Source organism: Cygnus atratus, chromosome 3 (assembly GCF_013377495.2).
Source record: "Cygnus atratus isolate AKBS03 ecotype Queensland, Australia chromosome 3, CAtr_DNAZoo_HiC_assembly, whole genome shotgun sequence".
Taxonomy (NCBI): domain Eukaryota; kingdom Metazoa; phylum Chordata; class Aves; order Anseriformes; family Anatidae; genus Cygnus; species Cygnus atratus.
The window spans coordinates 16,702,572-16,725,122 of NC_066364.1; the positions used below are offsets into that span (position 1 = coordinate 16,702,572).

General features: G+C 38.2%; 1 protein-coding gene across 5 annotated transcripts in view; it reads left to right on the forward strand.

Moving 5' to 3' along the window:
• Window positions 1-22,551, forward strand: part of KIDINS220 (kinase D interacting substrate 220) — a 73,182-nt gene that overhangs the window by 45,167 nt on the left and 5,464 nt on the right. For 3 of the 5 annotated variants that reach the window (XM_035543132.2, XM_050710035.1, XM_050710034.1), the window contains exons 23-26: window positions 6,520-6,698; window positions 8,202-8,428; window positions 13,180-13,290; window positions 20,879-21,025. In XM_035543132.2, coding sequence (XP_035399025.1) covers window positions 6,520-6,698; window positions 8,202-8,428; window positions 13,180-13,290; window positions 20,879-21,025 — 664 coding nt within the window. Of the gene's footprint in view, window positions 1-6,519; window positions 6,699-8,201; window positions 8,429-10,546; window positions 10,785-13,179; window positions 13,291-20,878; window positions 21,026-22,551 lie in introns of those variants that run through there. The other 2 variants (XM_035543133.2, XM_035543134.2) reach the window with 2 other exon arrangements.

Consider the following 22,551-nt stretch of genomic DNA (forward strand, 5'->3'; position numbering starts at 1 on the left):
TTGCTTTAATAGGCCCATGTCCTTCTGTGGTGGTTTTACTCAGGTGGGCAGCCGAGCTCCAACACAACCGCTCTCTCACTCCCCCTCCTCAAAGAGGAACGGGGAGAAAATACAATGAAAAGGGTGAGGAGATTGCACAATAATTATTGTGACGGGCAAAACAGACTCAGCATAGGGAGATAGTAAGATTTATTGCCTATTACTAACAAGCTAGAGAAGTGAGAAACAAAGGAAAGAAATTAAAAGCACCTTCCCACCCATCCACCCTCTTCCACCTCCTCCCCCCAAAAGGCGTGGGGGAATGGGGGCTATGGTCAGTCTATAGCGCTTCTTCTCTGTCGCTCCTTCTTGGTCACTCTCCTCCCCTGTGCTGTGGGGTCCTTCCTACGGGATGCAGTCCTTAGTGAACTGATCCGGCGTGGGCTGCCCACAGGCAGCAGCTCTTCAAGAACTGCTCCAGATATGGGTCCGTACCACGGGGTCCATCCCTCAGGAGCAAACTGCTCCAACCTGGGTCCCCCACGGGCAGCAGCTCCTGCCAGGTCACCTGCTCCTGCATAGTCTCCTCTCCACGGGCTACAGGTCCGGCCCAGAATCTGCTCCGGCAGGGGTCTTCCACAGGCTGCAGCCTCCGTCGGTGCAGATCCACCTGCTCCACCGTGGTCTCCTCCATGGGCTGCAGCGTGGAACCCTGCTCCACCGCGGTACTCCATGGGCTGCAGGGGGACAGCCTGCTTCACCATGGTCCTCACCACAGGCCGCAGGGGACTTCTGCTCTGGCGCCTTCAGCACCTCTCCCCCTCCTTCTTCCCTGACCTTGGTGCCTGCAGGGCTGTTCCTCACTCCTCGCGCACTCCCAGCTGCTGTGTGGCGCAGCGTTTTTTTTCCCTGTCTTAAATATGCTCTCACAGAGGCACAAAACAACATCACTTATTAGCTCAGCTCTGGTCAGCAGTGGGGCCCTTACCAAACATGGGGCAGCTTCTAGATCTTTCTCACAGAAGCCACCCCTATGGCCCCCTGCTACCAAAACCTTGCCATGTAAACCCACTACGCCTTCTTGTGCTGGTGGCCCCAAAGCTGAATGCAGGACTCCAGGTGGGGTCTCATGAGAGCAGAGCAGAGGGGGACCTCCCTCACCCTGCTGGCTATGCTATTTTGATGCAGCCCAGGGTGCGGTTGGCTTTCTGGGCTGCAAGGGCACATTGCCAGCTCATGTTGAGCTTCTCATCAACCAACATGCCCAGGTCCTTCTCCTCAGGGCTGCTGTCCATTCTACACCCAGCCTGTATTTTTTCTTATTATTCTGAATTAATTTCTAAATAATTCTTTAAATGCTTACAGAATAGTTTTAATGTGCATTAATGACATCTCTCCCTCTCAAAAAAAAAACAAACAAAAAACTTGTGTGTATTTCCAATCCCTGTAAACTTTACTGAGTGATATTAGTTTAGGGCAGGACACAGAAGCCTTAATTTTAGCAACACAATAAACGATTTCTGGAAACAAGTCTTTTATTTTTAGCCATGTAAGTCAATTCACGAGGCTTGTATACTTTGGGGGGAGTCAAAGTCGGGAAGTAAAATTGGAAATAATATCGCTTTGTGCCTGCTGAACATACTTGTCAAAGTTAGAATATTTATTCAAAAACTCAGAGTATGGGAAAACGTGGTGGGGTAAGATAATAAGCTGTAAATGCATCTTGTAGCTATACACAGCTAGTGGCCTGTATCCTGTCTCTTAATCTTCAATAAATGCAGTGTATCCACTTTCTCAGGAAAAACAGGAGATAAAATACTTGCTTCATATTCTGAAAAAACTGGTCCTATTTTAGTGGTGGAAAAGCATGTGAGCAGTAACATGGGGTATCAGATTCTTTGGAAGCTGATGGTATTGCTTGCAATGACTTGCTCATGTCACCATGCAATAAATATGCCTCAGTAGGTCAATTCTGTCATAGGAAGCTGCTTCAGATGGGCAATATATGGAACAGCTCAGGTAATCCAAAGGCTGCATAAAGGAAGTAAAATGCCTTTGGTCCTAGTTGACTTGAATGTTACTAACCTATTACCTAACTATTCATGTAGTATAGTGATTGTACCTTTTTGCCTTCCAATTTTGGATGGCATTTGCAACAGATTGATAGATTGGTCTCCTCCTTTCTCTGAGAAGTGGAACTCGTGCTTCTGTGAGTGAGGTGTTTGCCCTGGGCTTCTGGAGGAGGACTGCTCTTTTGCCCAGTTCTGAAGTTAAACTGTATGCTATGATGTAGCCCCAGAAAAGAATCCTGTGCTGGAGACTAGGATGACCAATAGCAATTTCTAATCCTATAGGACCTGCAAATATTTGTTGAAATGCTGAAGTCCTACAGGTGAAGGTCTTGAGAGAAAGAGGCCCTGCATAAAGCCATGAAGTAGCTTTGTAACTTGATCTGGTGGGACTTCTCAGTTAGTGAGATATAACTGCTTTTTTGTTTACAGAGCTGTTTTGAGTAGTCTTGAATTCTTCTTTGCTACTCCATATTGCTGCTTTTCCATTTGTTTAATAAATATATCAATTTTTTAAAATTCTTTTGTGTAGTTGGTTGTGAATGAATTCAGGCATTTGTAGCTGTATTAACTTTTTTTTTAATTTTAAAGAGTGCTGAGGTATTCTGGGAAGTTGAATTAAAATCAGACCTTTGTAATATGGATCAGTGGCATCGGCCTTGTAAGGATCAAAATGCTTTTTCTTTCTGAAGTGATCAAAACCAGAGCACTTAGAAGAGGTGCTTCATCTGCTGTTACTTGGCTTGGATACTTAGTTTTGCAAAGAAAGCTTTCCTGAATACCTATGGTAATAGCAGTTTTTAAATAGCTATTGCATCTGTTCCGTGAAGTCTCTGTACTACTTAATATGCACTGAGGGGTTTATAATTTTTGTCTAGATAGCTATGTTGAACTATAGCTTCCTTTTTTGCCTTTATTTTAATAAAGCATTGATTCCCTTTTAGTGTTGAGTGCATGATGACTTTTTTTTATTCCTGTTCTTATACAAGCGTGTATGTGAACAAATGTTCTCTTCCAATGTCCAAACTATCTGTTGCAGTTTGAAAAAAATACTTGCAGCTCACTTGCTCTATTCTTAATATAATGATAGTACTTTAAATGTTACGGAGTGTTTTGTGTGAGAGCTTTTAATCCAGAAGAAGTACACCCTTGTGACTGCAGATACCATCGCTTTTCTGAGCAGATCTGAGAAGAACAGGATAAATAATTTCAGAGCTAAGCATTATATTCTTAGTATCAGTTTATTAGATATTAAGAGATCAGATATCTAATTATCAGGTTGGTAAGCATGAAAATTTTATCTTGCATTCCAGAATGGCCCAAATCTTCAAGGTTTATTCTTAGCATCAGACCTATAGGGAAAAAATGTTTTTGTGTCATTCTGAAAGAGAAATGATTTCATTGTTTTAAGCTTTATCTTAAACTCTATTGAGAGAAAAACTTAAAAGGCACATAATAAATAAAACATGACACGCCTTCTGTTTCTCTATCGCTTAATATTTTTAATTAATTAGGTGTGTTGCTTTTTATGGAGTGCAGAAGTTAAATGACTTATTTGCCTGGTTACTTGGTGCTGTAAAAAGCTGAGGAAAAAAAGTTTAGGTGTGTGAAGAGGAACTTGTAGGATGCCTTTGTTTTCACCTTCAGGGGGAGAGGTTTGGGAAGGGCAGGGAGAATGGCCCTTACAGGAGTGGGGACTGGCAGAAATCAACCTTCCACCTGCCAGGGAGCATCAGGACAGGTTGAACCACAGCAGGAGGCAAGCTGGGAGGTGAAGGTGATGGCCAGGCAGGCCTCAAGTTGCGCCAGGGGAGGTTTAGGTTGGAAATGAGGAGACATTTCTTCTCAGAAAGAGCAGTCGAGCATCGAAACAGGTTGCCCAGGAAGGTGGTGGAGTCACCGTCCCTGGGGGTGTTTAAGGAAAGGTTGGACGTGGTGCTTAGGGACATGGTTTAGTGGGTGACACTGGTGGTAGGGGGATGGTTGGACCAGATGATCTTGGAGGTCTTTTCCAACCTTAATGATTCTTTAATTCTATGATTCTAAGGCTGCTCAATGCTTCTGTGTTTTGACCACCACCTGGCTTGGTGGTGCAGGGCCACATCCTGGGGTGGTGACCATCTCCAGCAGTAGATGGTGAAAGGGCCGGCTGTGTCATGTATAGCCTGACAGCTTAGCATCTTCCTTTAGTCTGTGCCAGCAGCATTCGGTGCTGTAGGACCATGGTGGTTATCTTCTAAGTCAGTCATGGAAATGCAAGATGAACCAAAACGAGAAAAAGTTTAGAGCAAATTCACAGTCTTTCGAATGGGAGATAACATGATTTATCTGTGCATCTTTATAACAAATTATTTTATTGGAGGAAAAAAATCAAGAAATAACCAATCGTTATTGGATTATAACTTTTAATCCACACTGAAAACAGTTTTTAACGACTAATAGAAAGACATGTGGAATGAGTTTTTAAGTTTTACTTCTGTCAATGTAATGTTCCATCTTGGTCCCATTCCGTGTAATTTCAGGTAGTTTCTAATGGAAGCAGGCACTCAGCAACACTGATACTTCTTTTGATGTTTCAGATTGAAAGAGTAATTTTTCTGCTTCAGGAAAATCTAGCCCCAAAAGGAGAATAAGGTGTTCACAGTACTTAATTTTTAGATCCGTGTGCTTATATTCCAGCAAAAGCAACTCTTGAAGTTCTTTACCTGCTAAACTTTTTTTTTTTTTCATCTGAGAAGTACAGGCACCTATGATTTTGGTGGCTTTTTGCCAAAAGATTATCATTTACATAAATATGTCTTGCAAAGACGTAGCTTAAGCCATTGAGCTCAGGAAGTTAGAATAGAGACTTCAATCTGTACACCAGCAGTGGGCTATTGGCTTCTGAACAGTAGCTTTGTTCATCATAGTCAGAACACTGTTCACATTCAGACTTAAGTAGAGCTGGCATTAAAATTCAGCTAATTTGTTTCATGTGATTCATCAGCTGTGTGGTTTATTTAAATCTGTGTCACATTCTTTTTCGGCATTCTATTTTCTAGATTTAAGTGTTGAACTAGGCCACTCTTTAACTCTTTGGTCCCTGCCTTAAAAACTGACTTAGTTTGAAACTGGCAAAATCAAAATTCTTGCCTAGAGTACTCAAAGTAAATATGAATAACAGGAATGCATGTTAATGTTCCAGTTTTTAAGATATATGTTGTTTGATTTAAAAACATATAAAAACTGCATTTACAGTCAGTTTAATTATAATTTGATATAAGGCAAAATGGAAAACCCTAAGGTAGCAGCCAAATATTAATGTAAAATAGACAGTTCTCAGAATTTGAGTGTACAAGTTTTACCTTGATACTGCCCCATGTTAAATTTCTGTCTTTTGACCATTCATTCATTGCTGTGAGGATCATTTAACTCCTGTTAGATATTTATTTCTTTTTTAAAATGCTAATGGAGGATGAACTGTTTCCATTCTTTGAAATTGTAACCTACTTTTGAGTCTCAAGTTTCTCTTTCTACAGAAACTTCACCTTCTATTCTAGGGCTGGAGCCCTTGAAGCCTTACATGTGGCTTTATGTGAATAATCTCATAATGTGAATAATCTCAGTGCTATCTGAAGTGCAGCTCATAATGTTTTGCAGGATCACAACCTTTGTTAGAATAGACTACGCCTGCTTTTATACTTGGTTACTTCTCCAGTGTAGGAGTATGTAATATCATTGTGAATAAAGTTATTTGTAGATGATGCTTATAGCAGCATAGTATAGCAGTAGCCTCCGTTTCTTAGGTACATGGTCCATTCAGACTAGGTGTTTTCTTTAATACCTAGTAAAATTGAAAGGAATTGAAAGGAATGTAATGCATCAACAGTCCACCATATTGATCATGTCTGACTGTTTTGTTGTTCTCCTCTGTTATTGTATACGTGTGACTTCTTGCCTTTTAAAGAAGGTGAATAATTGAAAAGCAGGTACTGTTTTTTCCTCTCTTTTACTATGAAATCACTCACTGTTGGATTCTGATTAATGTCTAAGATGCCTGACTGTTCCTGTTGGAAGAGATATTAGTTTAAAAGTTAGAATTTTAATTGTGGAATTTCTAATTTATTTATTAGAGTTTGAATGAATGTTTGAGGTTAATGCTGACACATGCTAGCTTGCCCTTACTTTGGATTTGATTTTACTGATCTATAAATTTCTGGTCTGATTTTAGTCTTCTGTATGGCTTCTCTGAGATTTCTCTGCAGCTTGCAGCTAGATCAGACTACTTAGAAGTTTGATGGTCTTTGCATATTAGTAAATGCTAAACTGTTCTTTCTGAAGACAGTGCAGGTTTTTATGGATTCTCTCCATTTTCCAGCAAACAGGAGAACAGATGCAACTGTACTGGACAGTCTTTTTCCATAGTATTTCACTATGAAAGTCAGACTCTAATGTGGTTTGTTTATAACCTATTTATATTTTTTTCAACCAGAATTTCAAAGAATATCCCAACGACTAAAGACGTTGAACCTCTGCTTGAAATTGATGGAGATATACGGAACTTTGAAGTATTTTTATCTTCCCGAACACCTGTTCTTGTAGCACGTGATGTAAGAACATTTTTGCCATGTACTGTCAACTTAGACCCTAAGCTACGAGAAATCATTGCAGGTGAGTATGCTTTTTCAAATAAATGGAAAGTGACAATTGTATTATTACTTTTCATTTTAGGTGGAGCTACTTTGCATATTACACAGAACACTGATTTGTTCATCAAATCAGAACTTCCTGTCATCTGACCTGACTTCAGTAGGGTTCACTTCACTCTGTAGCTTTTCTGTAAAGGCCAAATCATAGTGGAGCAAAGCATCTCTTTAAAGTGGGCAAGGTACTAGCGGTAGTCAAAGACAGCTTTAGCAGTTGTGGAAAAACAGCACGTGCTGTCTTTGTATTACACACTATTTTATTAGTATAAATGCAAGTTTACTTTCAGGTCATTGTTAACAATTTTGAGTAGCATCAGTCAGATTCTTTAGAACTGAAGCCAGGGAAACAAAATGGAATGTCTCCTTTTGATATATTCCCCTACTAGACACCTGTGCAGTTGGTACTTATCAGTCATTTTTCAGTCTGTGTTAGAATGATATTTAAACTGCTCCTAGAGCAAGTATCTGTTTCACAAGTTACTGTAAACTAGCTTGTAGTCTCAAAAATGAAATCAGATTCAGGTATGTGCTGTTACGCAAAAATGCTCTGCTCAATGACCACTTGCTGCTGAAGTGAACTGCTGTGACCTACGGTATGGCACTGCTTAGGGATTGCTGTTGGGTCTGGAGTAAGGCTAAGGCATCCTAACATGTCCACCTGTTTAGAGATGCTAAAGCTTTGTAGAAAACTGTATCTTTAAAACAGGATCCTTATGAGTTTTTGGTATGGCAGTATGCTAAGTAGGATCTGAATTTAGGTATTAATGGTTTCCTTTGCTCAACTATTTTCTATGTGAAGCTTACTTTCTTCAGTCCTCAACTGGAATTCTTTGACTTTTTTTTTTTCCCCAACTTCCTTCTCTGCATTTGATAGCTGCAGTGGGATGGCATAATTCTGTTCACAGAATCACAATATAGTGAAGGTGGGAAGGGACCTCCTCGAGGTCATCTGATCCAGCCCCTCTGCTCAAGCAGTGCCACCCAGAGCAGGTTGCCCAGGATCATCTCCAGGTAGCTTTTGAAGATCTACAAGGAGGAAGACTCCATAGCCTCTCTGAGCAACCTACGCCAGTGCTCCATCACTTGCATAGTAAAGAAGTGTTTCCTGATGTCCAAACGGAACGTCCTGTGTTCCAGTTTGTACCCATTGCCTCTTCTCCTGGTGCTGGGCACCACTGAAAGCCTGTCTCTGTCCTCTTTGCACCCTCCCTTCTGGTATTGATAGACACGGATAAGATCACCCCGAGCCTCCTCTTCTCCAGGCGGAGCAGCCCCAGCTCTCAGCCTCTCCTCAAAGGAGAGGTACTCCAATCCTTTCATCATCATGGTAGCCCTCTGGCCTCAGACTCTTTCTGGTTTCTCCACATCTCTCTTGTAGCAGGGGGCCCAGACTTGGACACAATTCGCAAACAAATCAAAACTTTTTCAAATATTTCAAGTTAAATCTCCTGCCTTTTTTATTTTTCAGATGTTCGTGCTGCAAGGGATCAGATGAATATAGGAGGACTTCCTTATCCAACATTGCCTCTACATGAGGCACCTGCCAGAGCAACATCTCTGTTCAGTCAGCCTTCATCAGCTTGCTCTTCTACAACCTCGTTCAACGGACCTTTCAACAGCGGAGTTTTATCACCCCAGCCTCATAGCAGTTACTATAGTGGTATGACAGGACCTCAGCATCCGTTCTACAATCGGGTAAATAATTGAGAACCAATTCACGTTTTTTTCATTTAATCTGGTAATATTGCAGATGTAGTCTATAAAATATTTAAAAGACCATGCAAATTATATTTGGAAATGGAGTTTTGTTCGAAAGCCCAAAAGTTGGTAAACTTCACAGTAATGTTCAGTCATTGTAGTCTCATTGAGAAATGCGGTAAATTGCATTAGAAAAACAAATTAAACAAGGGGGAAAAGGTCAAATTGTTTTTAGACATGGCTCAATTTATTTATTTATTACTTCTTGAGCGGTAAACTGTGCAGTCCTTCCATACTTGCTTACAGTTGTTAGAAGAGATTCTGGCTTTTTCTTGGTGACAAGTTAAACCATACAAAAACTCATGTGAGGAACTACATCACAAGAATGTATCTAGACATATGTCTTCCCTTTGTCTCTCTTATTTTGGGATCTTTTCTCATAACCAATGTTGCACTAGTTTAAAAGAATTAAAATAAATTGCATAAATCATACATTTTTTTAGTTCTTTGTGGGCATTAGAAAACATAGTCCTGTGCACAGCTCACTTGAAAGTTGCAATACTTCACTGTATAGTGCGATTTAATCTAAACAATGTAAGATGAACTATTTTTAACATTGCTCCAAGTTGCTGAGGTATACATCTGCTTATTAGATGAGACAACAGTTAAGAATGCTTTTTTAGTTGCATTTTATATTAAAATTTGTAGTACTGATCTATTTAGGGTGATTTTGTTTATAGTTGTTTAAACTCTGAGCACATTCCACAATTAATTTACTTTCTATTTTTGTGGAATGTATTCAGTATTTTTATTTATTTTTTGTTCTTTTCTGCAGTGCTATCAGGGAAAATCAGAAAGCTGATGTAATTCATGGCTTGCTTCTATATATAAGAAATGCCCTTAGCTTTAACTAACAAAGTTTGATAGTATGTTATGTTCAAGCTAATAAGCTGGAAAAATACTGAGTTATCCTAAATCAGTGTTTGTTGACGAAGGCAGAAAAGAGTACGTGTAGCACAGAACCTTTTATCTGTTCTAAAATTATTCTTATTTAAAACTGTATTGAGCATATATGCTGTTTTATTGAAAATAACTTACAACGACACGTTCTTCGAAGTAGTCCAGTACTGATTGATGCTGATCACATGAATCTTCCTCCTGATAGTAACAGCTTTGTTAAAGTGAACGTTTAATTGGAAGTCCTGGTTTTGTCCGTGTTACTGCACATGACAAGGTTAAAAGTGTGTGGTAATATACAATTGAAACTTGTATGTTTTTATGCCTCTAATAATCAGTACAAAAGCAATTATTAGAGAGTCATAGCTGTTCTTACAAGCAGTTTATATATTCATTTTTATTATGTGCATATGTGGACTTAAAGATATGCTTATTTTTTTTCCTTTCTGCCTACTTAAGACTAACATGTTTCTGTTTTGGCCTTTCTCTGGATTTTTGTACTGCCCTTCTAGGGTATTTAGGTTTTTGTTTTAGGCTTTTTTTTTTAGGTATCTAGGTTTTTAGTGGTTCACGCTTCCAGATATTGACACAAACACATTTATTACATTCTTCTATGGAGTTATGCTGTCATGAACACTGTATACTGAGATAAATGAGGAGAACTTTATAATAGTAGAAAATTTAGACTGAAAAGTAGTTTTCTTCAGGATTTTAAATGGCATTTCACTTCTCAGGTTTTTGTAAGAATAGTATTTAATAAAATAACGGTAATAGAAGAATAGGCTCTCCCCAGTAATAATAGCAGGAGTATCTAAGAGAGGTCTTGGATATTTGTATGACAAAACACAACGGAGTCAAATGCTGCTCTGGAAATGCCTGAATTTTATGGCAAAGTGCTCTTAAGTTCTTGGTATAGATGCATTGCCATTTTTCTGAATAGTAAATGGTTCCTGTCCTGTTTTCTATAAGCAATCATTTGTCCTTAAGGACAAACGAACAAACATTGAACTCTTGGGAGAAGCTCAGGTTGCTTATTTTCAGGAAATACTCTTTATTATTGCTATTATTATTACTCTGTATGTTTCCGCTTTTTTCTTCAGATGTTCCTGTGTTATTCTTGCACTTCCAGTCACATAATCTACTTGTTTTTGGTTTAAGGCCCCTTTCTCTGTGTGCATAGCTGTAAAGGAGGGATTACAGTCCAGTTTAGCAGCTCTTCAACTTGGCCCTCTGCCTCTCAGTATTGACTGTGATCGAGGTGTACAGATTACTGTCCAGTTCCCTGGCAACAAGTTGGACTCAAGTTCGGCTTCCCAAAATTGCTGCTGTCATAAACCGTTGTTGACATCACGTTTCCTGTGGGAGAGGTCAGAGCAGTAGGCAAGTCTAATCGGGATTTTCCTGAGCGGGATCTAGACTTTATGGTATGTGAGAATTTTATTTTTTTTTCAGACCAGCAGCAAATTCTTTGATATCTTGGCCAGGCTTGTACTTCATAGGCTATCTGCAGACTTGGAGAACAGCTCTGCAGTGGTTTATGCCCAACATGGATTTATACTCATCTCACATTTTCACGATATCTGTATTATCACACTTGGAGACTGCAGAGTTTAGGCTTATATTGGAGAATTGATTCCACAGTTTGGAAGCAGTGAAGCAGCTGAAGTGGGCACAAGGCATAAATAGAAATTATGAAAAAAATTATGGTATAATTGCCTTATTGGAAAAATTTTTTCATCGCTTCGTAGCTTGATGACTCGCAACCAACAAGCAGGTGCTCACGATGTTTCAGAGGATAGTCTTTGCAGTGAGAGCGAGGCACTTGGATGCAGTATAATAATTAAGCCTCTCATGCCTTGTGGGTTTTCCACGTGGTTTAAGCTGTTAATGGAAAACTGAGGCATTTAATTATTTAAGAAGTAACATAAAACCCTTTTCAAAAAAAGTTTATTTCCACAACATACCATAGAATGTGTGCTTTATGACAGTGAGATAAATTTAAATCAATGTATTTTCCGAATCATTCTGTACCAGCCAGTAAATGTATGGCAAAGCCTAGATATTGTTTCTCTTACCTATCCAAGTAAAATTAAAAATCACACAAAAACATACTCCCACAGTTAGACTAATGATTACCATGCATATCACATAACTTCGTATGTTGGAAGAGCATATGAAATTTTTGTGGTAATTGTATACAAGTGTCCAGGAACAGTTTGTATTTTTTCATAATTACTCAAAGTTGGAGCATATGCCATATAATTGTTGTACACAGGAAGTAAAGTTTAACTTCTCCATTCATTTACAACTGCTTCTGAATGCAGAGTTCTTTGCTTGTTTGTTTTTTTGTCCTTATTGATAAATCCAAAGTGGAATATTTCAACACATTTTACTCCTCCCTCGTAGATTGGCCATCAAGTCATAAAATTATTTAGTCTACACTGAATTTGGTGCAGTAGACTACTCATAATCTTGTCATGTGCAGAAACACAAACCAAATACTATGTTTTGTTTGTTAAATACCTATATAATATAATTTTAAAATGTTATGTATGAAAATATAGTTTGAAGATTTTTGGGGGGGGAACTGGGTAATGAATTAATAGTATAATAATAAGGAATTAATCAATAATCCTGCTTATCCTGAAGTCTGAGCATTCTGTTGTTTCCATTGCATTGCTTTAAAAGAAAACTGATAAGGAAATTAAGGTCTTTATTTCAAAACCTAGGTCAAATTCACAGATAAACAAAACTTTAACAATATTAGGAAAGCGCTTCTTAAATGCACTACTAGCCACAAGGTTTGCCATTCTGAAATGCGCACACATTTTAATCGCATGCCAGTGGGTAGTGTGTGGATTTCAGGAAATGTGTTCGTACAATTAATTTCAGCACTTCAAGGATTGGAGCACTTCGTTAAAAAGGAAGTGTGTTTGTAACTTTTAGATCCCTGTATCTCTTAGAAGTGACTTTATTCGTAGTCCGAGTTCTCGTTTGGACCCCTTACACTGATATGCTGTTAAAACTTGGAAACTTGGGTAGCTGCTTTTCTTTAAACTTATCAGTAAAAAGGGATAAAAGGCTACCTGGTTACAAGAAGTGTGATTAGAGTTAAGTTGTATTTGTGGGAAACAAAATGTTTCTGTTTTTAAAAAATGTTTGTGATATTTTTTTTAATGATGATTAACATTTTACTTTAAAATGGTACTTGTAATTGAACAACACACAGAGGCATATTTCTAACTAAACAAATCCTAAATATTTTCTGCTGTAATGTTAAAGTCTCTTATCTGTAGAAGAAAAAAAAACCAACAAACCTCCAGATTGGTTACCATAAGCATGGGAAGCTCTAGTGATGCTTTTATCTATCCAGTTTTTTGTGTATAATTATTTTGTCCTGTGAAACATTCTGAATTTTACTGAGAATCTAACTTTGATTTCAGTAGCTCTGAGGTTAGTGAAAAGATCACAAGTGTAAATCCTTTTCACATTTTCAAATCAGATGTTAGTGTGCAGCTTTGTTCCTCCAGCAGACCGTGCCAGAGCACCCACTGCCATTGAAGGGAGTAGAAGGGGGTCAGTTGCGGAGGGGTTTTGAAGAACTCGCTCCAGTGTTTTTGATTGATTTTCTGTTAAATGCAAAAAGTAAAGAAAGCTGTTAATAATTGCTCTTTTCACTTTGTTAAACTCAACTACAGGATGTGCTTTGTTGAAATAAGTTTTATTTTATTACTACATTTTGATTTGTGTAATTGTTTGTCCCTTTTTTGTTACATTTTTTTTTCCCATAGCCATTCTTTGCCCCATATCTTTACATGCCAAGGTATTACCCTGGCAGTTCTCATCTCATCTCACGTCCACCACTAAAAACGAGTTTGTCCAGAGATCAGAACAATGGCCTAGTAAGTATTTTGAAGGATAATTCAAATACTAACCTAAACAATAAATATAGCGTGTAATGCGAATGAAGGTAATTAATGATGATTGGGTATTAGACAACTGCAAGCTCTATTTTATAAACAGTTTAAGCAAAGGTGTTATTAATGTGTAATTTAAAGTGTATTTTGTTTTAACTTTACAAATTACTTAAAGATGAAAACTAATTCAGGTATCAAAACCTGTACTATTGGCAGGAAAATATTTCAATAAACATTCCAACTGTGCTACAATAAATTGATATAGCGTGTTATAAGAAAAAGAATGCTGCTGGTAAATTTATATTCAAATTTTTGTAATACAAATTCTATGACATCTGAAGAAGGTAAAAGGACATCCCTTAATGTTGTAAAGAATGCTACAAATTGGAAGGCCAAAGTTAAAAGCAATGTTTTAAAAATTCAAGTAGAACAAAATACATTTTATCTTAAGTGTGCATTAGATACAGCATGATTTTATAAGTAAGTATAATTCAGCTTTGTCCATTGAAAAGGAAGAATGAACAGACTTTCCTGGCTTCCTATAGAATAAATTCCTGTTAACGGTATTTATTTTACTGATAGATGGTTGTTCAAATGGAATTAAGAACTAAAGAAAGCTTAAAAAAAGTCAGTAAAAACCTCACTTGTCAGTTGCTCTAATTTTAGGATATTGATACGTTGAGCAAAGCTATCAAAAGGTTTTGAAATCTTTCTTTAATCACTAACGGAAAACAAATGTGTGTGTCGTTTATGTACTGTTATGAGATCATTCTCATTCATTGTTTGCTTCATATTTTTCGTTTAGCCCTTGATTATTTTACCCAAACCGTAATATTTTGTTGTTGTTAGGATGTTATCAAGGAGGATGCTGATGAGGGGCTTTCTTCACCCACAGACCCCTCAATGGTAAATGAGTAGTCATGTGGTGTGGAAATTTTAGCATCTCATTGCTTTTCCAGCAGTAATGAGTGTGCATTAATCATAACTGCAGTTCACTAACACTGCATCAGTGGCTTTGGTGGGCAAATAGAGTAGTTGAAAACTAATGTAGTTCGTGAATGAATTTAAGAGCTAATATTTCACTTACAAGATATAGTACATTTTTCCCCGTAGTTTTCCCGTTACCTTTCTCAGTAGCTCTCGTGAGTATTGTGGTAGCTAAACAGACTGGAGAATGAACTTGGTCATTTGTAACTTAGATTCTAGAATGAAGTAGCTGTGTGTTTCTTGTTTTAGTCAGCTCTGTCACCTGAGCCCTACTTCTTTAGCTGGTGGCATAAAGCTATTGTTCAGCGGAGGGCCACAAAGATGATACGGGGCCTGGAGCATCTTCACTATGAGGAAAGGCTGCGAGACCTGGGTCTGTTCAGCCTTGAGAAGAGAAGACTGAGAGGGGATCTCATCAGTGTGTATAAATACCTGAGGTGTGGGAGACAGAGGGATCTGGCCAACTTCTTCCCAGTGGTTTGTGGGGACAGGACAAGGGGCAATGGCCACAAAATGGAGCCCAGGAAGTTTCGCACCAACATGCGAAAGAACTTCTTCACGGTGAGGGTGACGGAGCACTGGGACAGGCTGCCCAGGGAGGTTGTGGGGTCTCCTTCTCTGGAGATATTCAAGGCCCATCTGGACGCCTACCTGGGCAGCCTGCTCTAGGGAACCTGCTTTGGCAGGGGGGTTGGACCCGATGGTCTCTGGAGGTCCCTTCCAACCCCTACAATCCTGTCATTCTGTGATTGCAGTTAACACAGTATGAAGCAACGTTTCATGGGAATAAACTAAAAATAAAATTACAGGTCATAAGTTTATTCTTGAGTCAGAATGCTGACATCTGCCTTTTCCACGATTTGTTTTTGTTTTATCGTAAGTACTGGCACAAAGGTGTCTTCTTTATGGATATCAATTTTAATTCTAACTGCGAATCAGTGGAAAATCATTATGATTTACTACCAAAGCAAAGAGGTTAATACAATTTAAATGATTTTTGTAATTATTGCTGCCAATAGTTGTTGGCAACAGTTATAGTTAGATCTCAGTGGTGGTGTTTTTTTTTCCTCTAGTAAATTGTTACAAGAAAGTATTCTCATTGTACAATGAAGAGAGGGGAAAAAAAAAAAAACACAAAACACAGACCCCAGAACTGCTGTTTTTAATTCCACATAACCTTCATTTAGCAATTATGGAAACACAATGGAGAATTTACCCTAAAGTTCTGTTTCCCAGGTCATCAGGTACCTTGGGTGAAGGGATGACTTCGAGGTAATGTTTTCTTGTAGTATATTTTTGGAGATGCTGATGTCTTCCCCGTGTGTGGTTCCTTGTCTCAGTATCTTCTTGTCCCATATCTCCCAGTCCTTTTGCATCTTCTCAGTGCTTTATTGAAATTTCAGTTGAAAAGAAACAGTATTATACTTGCGTTAAGTATTGCAGTTATCCATAGGTGATAGATACAATAATTTTATCCAGCTAGTTAGGTAGCTCTCAATTGATGGATCGCTGCCACTCGATAAATAATACAGTTTTTACTTGTATCTTAATAAATAGATCAGTGTATGTAAAGTAATGAAATAAACTTAAAAAATAAAAAGGCAACTGTATAAAATAATTAATGAGCACCAAGGTGTGTAACTGATTTGATGACTGAAGACAAGAGGGACGTATAGAATCAGAATTGACTTTCATGTAAATCTGGAAAGAAGCCAGAAATGTTGCAATTTTACTTCTGTGTAAAACATAATTAATCATTATTTTTAATCTTACAGAGCAAGAAACAGTTACTTCAGGAGTATCACTTTTTTTTATATACAGGTCATCATGCTACTCCTTGCATGAGCTGACAGAGCTGTGCTGAGGATTTTATGTGATCTGGCTAAGGCCCCTACTGTTGTTCTAAAATTTCAAATCTTAATCATTAGTCTTGTAAAATCAACGTAAATCTAGATTAGCTTAATGAAAATCAGAAATACCTTGAGAGCAGTCAATCATGTGTAAATAATCTGACTTGTGCTGCCATCTACATTTGGATTTTGTTGATAAAAATTCATTTATCTTAGACTATAGTTTACTATTCTATACATAGATGTCAAACCAGTAAGTTTACCAATACTATCTGTGTAGTTGTATCAAAATGTAGATGCATTGCAAATTTTAGGGTATCAGCTTATGTCACACCTTATTTCTTTAGTGATTGGAGATACCAGCTTCTGCCCATCTGTGGTGGAGGCTGCTGTGGGTTAGCCCCGGCAGGCAGCTCAGCACCACCCAGTCTCTTGCTCGCTCTCCCCAGGTGCCATGGGGAGAGCATCGGAGAGGTAAAAGTGTGAGAACTCATGGGTTGAGACACAGACAGTTTGCTAGGACAAGCAGAAACTGCCTGCGCAAGCAGAGCAAACCAGGGAACCCCTTCGCTGCTTCCCCCCTCTGCAGGCAGGTGTCAGCCCCTGCCAGGAGAGCGGGGCTCAGCACGTGGAACGGTTTCGTGGGAAGACAAATGCCATCAACCCAAGCATCCTCCCCTTTCATCTTCCTTTACCCCAGTTCTGTTGCTGAGCATGACCCCACGTGGTGTGGGACACCCCTTTGGCCAGCCTGGGCCACCTGTCCTGGCCGTGTGCCCCCCAGCTCCTGGTGCCCCCCCAGGCACCTTGCTGGCAGGGCAGCGCGAGGAGCAGAACAGCCCTGGGCGGTGTGAGCACTGCTCTGCAAAGCTCAACCACCCCTGTGCTGTCTGCATCATTCTCATCCTAAACCCAAAGCACAGCACCATACCAACTGTTAGGGAGACAATTAATTCTATTCCAGCCGAAACCAAGACAGAGGCAAACATGCATTTCTGCTGACTTTACTATACCAATACAAACTATAGTTTGTTTTTTTTTAATGTATTTACTATACTATATAGATGGTGATTTCTGACAGGAGCTGCAAAAACTTCTAGAGTGCTCTTCTAAAGAATTTCTCACTGAGTTGAAGTCTTATCCATAGTGTCCCCTTTTATATTAGAAACCAAGCTAGCTTTAGAAGTGGTTATCCATAATAATCTTAGTTGGCTGTTTTAGTTTGCATTGTTAATTATGACTTGTTAGGATACAGCTTGTTGCAATATAATTATGCTGTTTCAATACATTTTTCATGCTGCATAGAATGCGTAATACCTTAAAATATAGTGTGCGTTCTTTGGTTGAGAGCTAACGGGGCCCAGTGCATGCACTGTAGATAAATATAGAATACCCTTTAAGAAACGAGAATTGCTTTTCTGAAGTTTGAGCATGAACGAACATATGCTTTTATGTGGCATTGTTGCGTTTTGAATATTTACTCATTACTCTTGCTATTTGTTATTAGTAGTAGTACCTTTTAGGTGCTATGGGTGGTGGGATTTTTTTTTTTTTTTGCATGCTTAAGTACAAGGTTTCAAAGACATTTGAAATGCAGGTAGTAGAATGTGATCTTGACAGGAGAATGTGTTTAACAGCAAGATTTTCCATCGGAAATACAGTGTAAAACTCTTATGCAAGCAAAATGCTGTGCTGTTGTACAAGTCCAAAACAGAGTAGTCTGCTCATGGGAAAATGGTCTTGGTATAGCATATCCTAAATGGGTACTATGAAGGTCTGTCCTAAAAGTTTCATCATGTTATGAAAGTAGCCCTGTATGGTAGCTTTCTGTCCTAACACTGATTTCCTCTGTTTCCCTGAAAGCATGTCATCTGTATATTCAGTCTTGTTGATGTCACTTTAAGCTGTTGTTTCTTCTCATTCTGTTTTGTTCCTCCTCAAAGCCGTGTAAGTCTGGGTTAAACAGACAAAGACAGGTACAGCCACTTTCTGTGAATTACGCACTTTTTAGAGTCATTTCAGAAGCTGTCATACTGGCACTTCATGCTGGGCTGTCTGTAAACTAATGCTCATTACTAGCCTTGAGGTTTGTTTTGACAAGCTGCTTTTAGCTTTTGCATGGCAAATACTTTTCCGACTAATGTTCTTTAAGCATCTTTAACAAAACCACTAAGGCTGAAAAATGTGTCAGTTTAAGTACAGTTTTAATTCACTTACGTGATGACAATATCCCTAAAGCTATTGCATTACTTACTCTTCAGAGTGCTTTTTATAAAGAATGATTTGGATTAATGTGCATCTAGTTCACGCTTTAACAAAAATAGTCTAAATATTAGACTGCTTTTCCATATATTTTTATACACAAAAAGAGGACTTTCTAAACTAACTCTTAATGCATGCAGAAAGTATGACTTGTTCTTGACTGTTTAAAGAAATATTTTGATCTGAAGGAGAACTGTTAAATTAAAAGTCTTAAAAACTTCATTTATTTGTAGATACCGATAGGTGCTCTATCAAATAGATTTAGTGAACAAAGGCAATTGCTTATACACATTGCTTAGGGATCATTTCCTTTAGCAGTGCCACAATGTAATTCTGGCTTCAAAAAGGTAGTTATGATTTGAATTGACATAATACCTTTTGTTTATCGATGTGTTATACTCATAGCAATAATGAATAGTGTGTTTATGGGAAAATATTAGACAAAACCGTTTGGCAGTCTGAAGAAAAAATGAAAATGATTTTTTTAAAAGAGGAAAATATGGATTTACAGAAGAGAAATACACAATAACTAGCTTGTAGATCAAACTCTTTCCTGTCAACATCATCAGTTTGCTGGTTGGTTTATATTTAGATAACTAAATGAGGATTTTATTTGTACTAAAAATCAGGTTAAATTGAGATCTGAATTCCCTCCTTTTGGTGCTTAATATGTTAACTAATCAGGTGTTGTAGGCACTAAGCCAGGTGCCTGGATTGTACTGAAAGTATAATGCTTAATTTTATGCAATAATTTAAGTAGACTGCCTGCTCAGAAAATAGGAATATCTCTTATTTAGTGTCCAGTTGACATCTAATATCAATTATATAAATGGTCAAAAGAAGAAGCCCCAGCTCTGTTTTCAGCCAAGTGTGCGTAGGATCCCCACCAGCTCCTGTAGTGTTTTTGAGTGAAGTTGATTGTTTGCCTGTTTTAAGACCGTTTCAAGCATATCTGGCAGAGAACTCAGGGGGAGTTACATGTCATAGCATCTGAACCTTGAACCTCAGAGCAGCTTAGGTGGGAAATTTGCCAGCCTCCCCAGATCAGGGTATCTCCAATAACAACAAGATAACTCTGAGGTTAAGGTAGTCGAGAACGAGTATGGGGTTTGCTGCCTTTATAACTGAATAGTGCGTTCTCAGATACTCAGGTTTTAGACAATTTAGATAAGGTTAATGCCGTTAAGCATAATAATTCTTGCTTTTGGTAGGTAATTATTTTGGATCTATTAATTTATTAATTCTACAAGATTAAATAAATAACTTTGAAGTAATTAAAAATTAAAAACAAAAGCAAAAACAACATATTGGGATTACAAAAATAGCCTTAATTGGTGATTAAGAAATATAGCCTAACTTGATTAATTGAACTTTGGAGATTCAAAATGTACTTTTAAATTTACGCATGTGATGATGAGCTCTGAAGCTTCAGAAGCTATTTTGCATCCTCCTAAAATGAGCTTCACTTTGGTGGATGGTCTACGGAGCCCAAACCAAAACTTCATGTTCAGAAAAAGGGAAGGTACAACCTCCCCCCGAGAGGAGGGTGGAAAAAAAAAAACAAAAAACAAAAAAAACATACCTGGTGGAACTAGTTCTGGTTTTGCTTTTAGAAATTGGGAGCAACTAACTTGTTCAGATCTTTGCACTTTGCCCATCCAGGAATAATGTGGGTGTTATTTTTTTGTTTTTTTTGAGAAAACACTGTCTTAATATGCTGACGATGTGCAGATGTATTTGTTTTGGTTTTCCACACTTTCCTGGAAATTCCCAGAAGCTGGCAACATTATCAGGGCAACTTCTGTGTTACAGATCTGAGATGTGAATCATTTCTACATAAGTCTTGCCAAAGCTCCAGACACGTGAAACATCCTTACAGTATCTTGGAGGACAGCAGCAGTGCTGCACTGTATTTCCCTGCTCTGATGGTGATACCCCTTGACTGATTTTACATAAATGAACAGATACTGCTAAAAGTACCCAGTGAATCCAAGTAATTGAGGAACTGTGTTTCAGGTCATCTTTGTCTAATGGTAAACCAGGAATTTTTTAAGACAGGAGAAAGTTGTCTGGGTTATTTAAAAAATAGTAATAGCAATAATAATAAACATCCAAAAACAAACTAACTGCTAAAATCAGTGGGAAACTTTGAATAAAGATGCATTTGAAATTGATTAACCCTTACTTAATATTCCTGATTTTTGTTGTTTTTCTTAAATAAGATTATTTAAGAGAGTTGTTTTCTCACATAGGCAGGACTCAAGATGCTCTGCTTTTTCTCATATAAAGACTGAGAGTTTCCCAGTATATAGATATTCTGATATTAATTAAAAATGCCTGTGCTTTCTTGTTCTCATCTCTTAATTTTAAAATGTAGTTGAACAGTTTGGCTTGTGCTCGTGTATATTGAGAAATTCTGGGTGTACTGAGTATTTGAACATTATCTTTTATGGACGTTTTCTCGCTTCTTACAGGGAGGAGGAGCAGGCACAGGATCGACCACAGGAGTATCGCATGTGTCTCTGAGCACAATGAGCGTGGAAGCTGTTTGTGAGAAGCTAAAGCAGATAGACGGTCTGGACCAGAGCATGCTACCTCAGTACTCTGCAACTATAAGAAAGGTATCTGCTGAATTTCATTAGTGCATCTAGTACCTAAACACAGACATAAACATGTGAAAGGAAATATTTAGCTGCTGCTTTTCTTTGGAAATGTTTGTTGAAACACATTGAATATCAGAACGTCTTAATTTGTGCCAAGTTGAAAGGGCATTTTAAGACAAGTGTGTATTTCTCAGAGAAAAAACTCCTAAAAAGAAAAACTCAGAAATATACATGTTGATGAGACTGGTTATTTTGAGAAAAGAAACAAGAAAAACAATTTTTAAATTGTCATATTTAGATGAATAGTATTGTAAATATGTTCTACATCCAGGTAGCAGCTTATTTTTTCCCTTGAAAAGTTGTCTAATATCTTTTGTTGTAAATGAGTAGTCAAGACAATTCCATTTCGCTCCTATCACATTCCCCATCTATTTCCTTCAGAACAAGGCCAGTGTACATTTTTCTGTTCCTACTCCTTTCTGTGAGATACTAAAACATTCATTTTTGTCTTTATTACTTTTTTTCACCATTGTGTGTGCTCTTTATATGAAGAAAGAAGGGAAAAATACTGTAAAAAAGGATGGTAATTAGTGAATGGTTTTGCCGAGCTTGATTTGCGCCAGCGCCTATCATATCTTAAAATACTGGGAGATTGTTGATTCAAGGAATAGGAGACAAGTTCATCACCAGAAGCATCAGCAGTGTTGCTTAAAGCAAGAAGTTGAATGTGAGATTGCAGCTCACTAGGTCTAGCTGCAAAAAATTCAATTGCTTCAGTGGCTCTATGGTGCTAAAAGACTGTGCTCCTCAGTTATTTCTGATGAGATTCCTCTTATTTATTTCATTGTATTTCTTACTATGAGTGGTTGAGTGTAAACAGGAAGAAAGAAAATGGCTCAGTCTGGTCTTTTTCCTGGTTTGATTAAGTACATCTTACTGAGATATGGCAGCTGACGCACCGAGTTCCCTCAGACTGAGCAGAGTGATCAACTCAAGCCTTCCATTTTGTAGCTACCCTTGCAAGACATGATTCTGCCGATCCTCCAATACATGGTATAAAGAAAAATACCCTTCACTGTTATGCTGTGAAAATGGTTCTATATTGAATTCGGTGCTGTTTGAAGGAATTAAGTACAGCGTACTTAGGTCCAACATAAAGAGCTATGTTATGTACATAAGTCCAACATAAAGAATCACCTTGGGATATAGGTGGTGTTTAGGCACTTCTTTGTTGATCTCTGAGTTATGAGGAAGATTGGGGGGAAAAAATAGAAATCTGGTCTTCCATTCCAGGGATTTCTGATGATGGCAAGAATGTGAGCTTGTATTTGTGCAGGGAGGGAACTTTCTGGGTGTAGATCTTGGATGCCTCAAGCCGGGGATCAGGTGATGCTTGGGACTTAGTAGCCTAATAATCTTTGTATAACATATGTATATATGTTTTTATTATGTAGGATTGGACTTAAAAGTGATGTTGAGGAATTTCTGTAGTAGTCCCCATCAGTATATTCACCTTTCTGGTCTGTTACCATCACACGACAATT